Source organism: Crocodylus porosus, unplaced genomic scaffold (genome assembly GCF_001723895.1).
Source record: "Crocodylus porosus isolate Cpor-Errol unplaced genomic scaffold, CroPor_comp1, whole genome shotgun sequence".
Taxonomy (NCBI): Eukaryota; Metazoa; Chordata; order Crocodylia; family Crocodylidae; genus Crocodylus; species Crocodylus porosus.
In genome coordinates this window covers 106,506,179-106,510,970 of record NW_017728906.1, presented here as the reverse complement: position 1 = coordinate 106,510,970, position 4,792 = coordinate 106,506,179, and the positions used below count along the sequence as shown (strand labels likewise).

General features: G+C 42.1%; 1 protein-coding gene across 6 annotated transcripts in view; it reads left to right on the top strand.

Annotated features, from left to right (window-relative positions):
* Positions 1-4,792, top strand: part of FARP1 (FERM, ARH/RhoGEF and pleckstrin domain protein 1) — a 330,803-nt gene that overhangs the window by 306,290 nt on the left and 19,721 nt on the right. For all 6 annotated transcript variants that reach the window (XM_019529722.1, XM_019529723.1, XM_019529720.1 and 3 more), the window contains exons 17-18: positions 1,491-1,572; positions 4,413-4,650. In XM_019529722.1, coding sequence (XP_019385267.1) covers positions 1,491-1,572; positions 4,413-4,650 — 320 coding nt within the window. The remainder of the gene's footprint in view (positions 1-1,490; positions 1,573-4,412; positions 4,651-4,792) is intronic.

Genomic DNA, 4,792 nt, shown 5'->3' with positions numbered 1-4,792 from the left:
CTCCCGGGCCCCAGAGCCTGAAAAAGGGACAGGCAGCCCCCGCAGCCAAGAGCCAGGGGCTCCGTCTGGGGGGCTGTCTCTGAGGTGCCTGATGTGGGGGCCGCAGAGCCTGAGGGGACCCTCGGGGTGCGGCGCATGCCCATCCGTGTCAGGCCTCTGCTAGGCTGGCTACGGCTGGGGCTGACTACTCTGGGGGGGTCGCAGGCAGGGTCTCGTGCCCTCCTACACCCTCCCCTGCGCGAACTCCGCACTAACTCGAGCACCTGTTTACGCAGCCTGTTCGTGTGGCTCCGGTCACGTGGCTCCCTGAGGGGCTGGGCCAAGTAGTGGCCAGGGCGGGGGCTTGACCCGGCCCAGCTCCAGGCAGCCGCCTCCTCCCAGGGAGCGAGAAGTTAACCCCTTCCCACCACGAGCCTGCTTACCTCCGGCTGTGCTGGGGGTCGGCAGGGGGCTCTGCGGCTGCTGAGGGGCTTTGGGGGAATGGGGGCGCAGCGGGCTTCACCCGCGCGTCTCTCACCGCTCCGGAGCCTAACTGCTGAGCAACCCAGCGAACTTGTTCGCTGGTGTGGCATCACATCGGACCAAACGTTGTAAGTCAAAACTGACTTCATAAAGTTGAAACAGGGTGTCAATTTATAAACTTTGTAAGTGCAAAACGTTGCAACTCAAAACATTGTAAGTCGAGGACTGCCTGTATAATAATAATTGAGTTTATTTTGGGATTGGAGGTGAATTCTGTTACCTTTTAATTCTCCTGTCAGCCCTCTCCCCTGCACACATACATCTCTTACACATGTATTTAAAAGTAAATGAATCTTATCTCTTTAGAAGTTAGGTTTTTCTGAAGCTGAGTGCCAACTGCAAAATACATTAGCACTAGTTATGGGAATTGCAGTTTGACTGGTTGGTGGGGAAGGAACAGTAATGGGTGAGAAAGATATATTATTTCTTTAAATACCAAGAATGATAGACCAGATGGAATCTTCCCTGTAAGCATATGACACCACTCAACTCAACCCAGATGCTTGAGAAACTTTGTTTCTGCTTCAGGCAATAGAGGCAATTTTAGAATGGGCCAACCGGTGATCCCTGTTATGGGATGCACTCATTGCTCTTAACAAAATCTTTCTTCTGAGTCAATGTATTGCAGCAATATTTCTGAAGTTTTCCTTATTTCTCTTCCTACTCCCCAGTGTTCCTTGTTTATAGTTTTAAAATGTCAGTTTTCCTTAAAAGCCTTATAAAGGTTTTATAAGATGCAAGGCCTCTGTATTATTATTCAGACATTCCGATTTTGAAAGAAGAATGTATTCTTCTTGGGAATTAGCTGTACATTGTGAAGCTTCTTTATGAGGTCATAGATTAGGGAACATAGAGCTTTAGGATTTCGAAAGAAATAAACTATTGAGTTTCTCTTTTATTAATTCCCTGTAAATGATTCTGCAGTTAAGTTGCATAACTGAAATTTATCATGTTTTTGTTGTTGACAGGGAAGGGCGCTCTAATGCTCATATTAAAGGAGATTACCAAAGAATTGGTGATGTTATGTTAAAGAACATTCAGAGTATGAAGGTAGGAATGATCCTATAACCATTCAGCTTTGGCATGGATTATAATCAAAGTATTTTCCACTTTAATATAATGGTGTAATTTCTGGTGCTTTTATTATGTGGTGTGAACTTTATTAACAACAATTTGTCAATTAAAGTAAATCAATTTCTGTTTTCTCTGAATGGAAGTCTGAGTTGCAAGCCCTTTGATTTTTAATTATCACAGGTGCAATAAACACACACACTCAGGAGGGTTTTCAAACCACTTGAACTTTCAAATAGGGGAGCAAAGAGCATGAATAAGTAAAACAAACATACTGCTTCAAAAGATTGGGGTGAAGGAAGGACATACCACAGTTCAGCTGAATCTACTCTGTTTTGTCTCTCCACTTTATCCCACCAACAGTGAAAGCTAAATTGCATTCATTTACTACATACTTCATTCAAGAGTAGATCACTGAAGTTTAGCTTCATGCAAGGTGGGAAGGAGCACACTGATCAGTTGATTTGCACTATCAAGCAATAAGTCAGGAGACTTTAATGCAGTATAACTGCATTTAATGCAGTATAATTGTTCACCTGTCCTTGTTCAAAATGAGATCACCATTTCCATGTGCAGATATGAGATTGAGGAATCACAATAAACAATTGTGCATGTAAATGTCTCTTGCAAGACACTTGAAGTGTTAGTAACCTTACAATGACATATTCCAAGTAGGCACACATTTGCAAACCTAGCTCTCTGGAAACTGATCCTAGATACGAAATTGTTTTGGAAGCTCTGTTCTTCTGTAATTCAAAATTGAACTGACATTTTTTAATATATTTTATGTATTATTTTTAAATTACGGGATAGGTAACTTCAGTATTTTTGAAAAGAGAAAACAAAATTTGTAACTGTTAAAAGCTGGCTAGAGCCTCATACAAGATCATTCAGTGCACCGGTTGTACAGTGTGAGCCTACAGTGGAAGTCACATACTACTGAATACTACCACAGAGAGTATGGAGTTATGTACAAGTCTGTCAACACACTAATGAGGCCACTAGAACGTGGTTTACATTATTAATATGGATGGGAATCCTGCCTTGCAATCCACTGTTAACCCATTTCATCACCAATCATGACTATTTCTTCAATACACTTGCAAGATGCTGCTTTATTTCCCCATGACAGTTTCTAAAGCTTGAGAGAAAAATGGCGATATGCACTTTTAATACCAGCTAATTATTCCCAATAAGTTTTACTCCTTGCCTACATGCTTTCATACCTGAACCCTCATGGTAAACTTAAAAATTATGTTTAGAGCTAAGTATCTGGTACCTTATAGCCTTAAATTGTTTGTTCTTCGATGCCCTCAGGTCTTTCTGTGAAACTGCCCAGGAGAAAGATTGCAGCTTTCACTGTAACTCTCACCCCTTTGCATGCTGTCACAGTCACCTTCCTCTGTTTTCCATTAGAGGATCCAGCTCCATTTCCTTTGACAGCGACCATCACTAAAGCCAAAAATCAAAACCCAGTTTAGCTTAAAGAAATCAATAGGGAACAGAAAAGTCAGTTTAAAATCTACACACTTATGCTGTGTTTTATCGAAAGCCCTCTGAATTGACACACTCCATTTAATTAACATGGGGAATAAGTGAAGAGTAGTAAATAACTGCCAGGCAGGTTCTGTAGAAGTGAAGAAGGGTACCTCCTGGCTCAGTTTCACTGCCTATCAAAATGACATGTCCATAGCCTAAGCAAGTACTAGAAACTAGCTCAATTATAGTACAACTATCTTAAGTATAAAGATGTAGTAAATCACCAGAGGGAGGGAGTAGATTGGAAATCTGTCAAGCGGCACATTAGCTTCAGATTAAGCCAGTTCAATACATGCAAGTGTAGTTTTCCCTCATTTTCTGCTACAGCGTATTTATTGGTTTCTAGACTTTGCTTTGTCCCTCATATGATCTCTGTTCATTGCTTAAATAATCCGCTTCAATTTACAAAATAAAACTGCAATCAGACTCTTTTTTTTAAAGGAAGTCATAGACTTATAATTAGATGGGCCTTATGCTGACTAAGATGAAGTTGCTTCAGCCCTACCCACACAGCATGCAAATTGCCTTCACTTCTGATCACTTACAGACGTGTAATTCATACCACCACTTGTCTCTGCACTTGAGTTGCCCATCTAGCACAATGTGGATACAAAAATAATCCAGGCACAGAAAGTATGAAATATTGTAACCTGGTTGTTGCTATATGGATTGCACCTGTGTGTTTGTGGGGAAAGGGGTTGTCCCAAGGCTTTCCAGATATCAATCCTCTTTAATAAATAGATAAACCAAAGCTGAAATTTTAGTTTTACATAGCTAAGCTACGTCAATGAGGCCTAAAGGGGTCAGGTACCTACGTACGCGTGCCCCTCTCCTCCCTCCATTTATTTATTTGTTTTGGAAAATTCCAGTCTATACGTTTCCTAACTCCAGTGTTGTTCATCCCCCTTGACACATGCTCTTTCTTGTATATAACCTCAGGATATGTAGGATATTGAACCCTGAATTTCTGGGCTGCTGCTAGACTCTGCACCTATTAGTTTTGATTTATTTATTTTACAGGGGATGTGGAGAGGGTGAGAGTGGAGAAGACTTGGAACAAAGGGTTAAATTAAGTGTATGGGGTGGGATTTTTCAGTTTTAATAATTAATTTCTTCTTTTGTAGGGTAATGTCAGAGCCTAAGTGTTGCCCTGAGACAGGGATTTTGTTTGGAAAAGCTATGGCAGCATTAGCCAGATTTTGTATTGGGACAAACTTGGCTGTTTGTGCTTGTTCATGAATCTTCCATGCATGCTTTTTTTCTTTCTCTCTGCCTAAAAGCAACTGACAATTCACCTGCGGAAGCACAATGAGATTTTGATGGAGTTGGAGAATGGGATTAAGAACTCTCGCAAGCTGGAGACCTTGTGCAGGGACTTTGAACTACAGAAAGTCTGCTACCTGCCCCTCAACACCTTCCTCCTCAGGCCTTTGCATAGGCTGATGCACTACAAGCAGATAATGGAGAGGCTCTGCAAACACTACCCACCAAACCACACAGACTTCAGGGACTCCAGAGGTGAGTCAGGGCAAATAATCCAGGTTGTGGAACAATGGACTAGCAACCTGGTCTCATTTCATAGATTTCATAGACATTAGGGCTGGAAGGGACCTCGGGAGATCATCGAGTCCAGCCCCCTGCCCAAAGGGCAGGAAGTCAG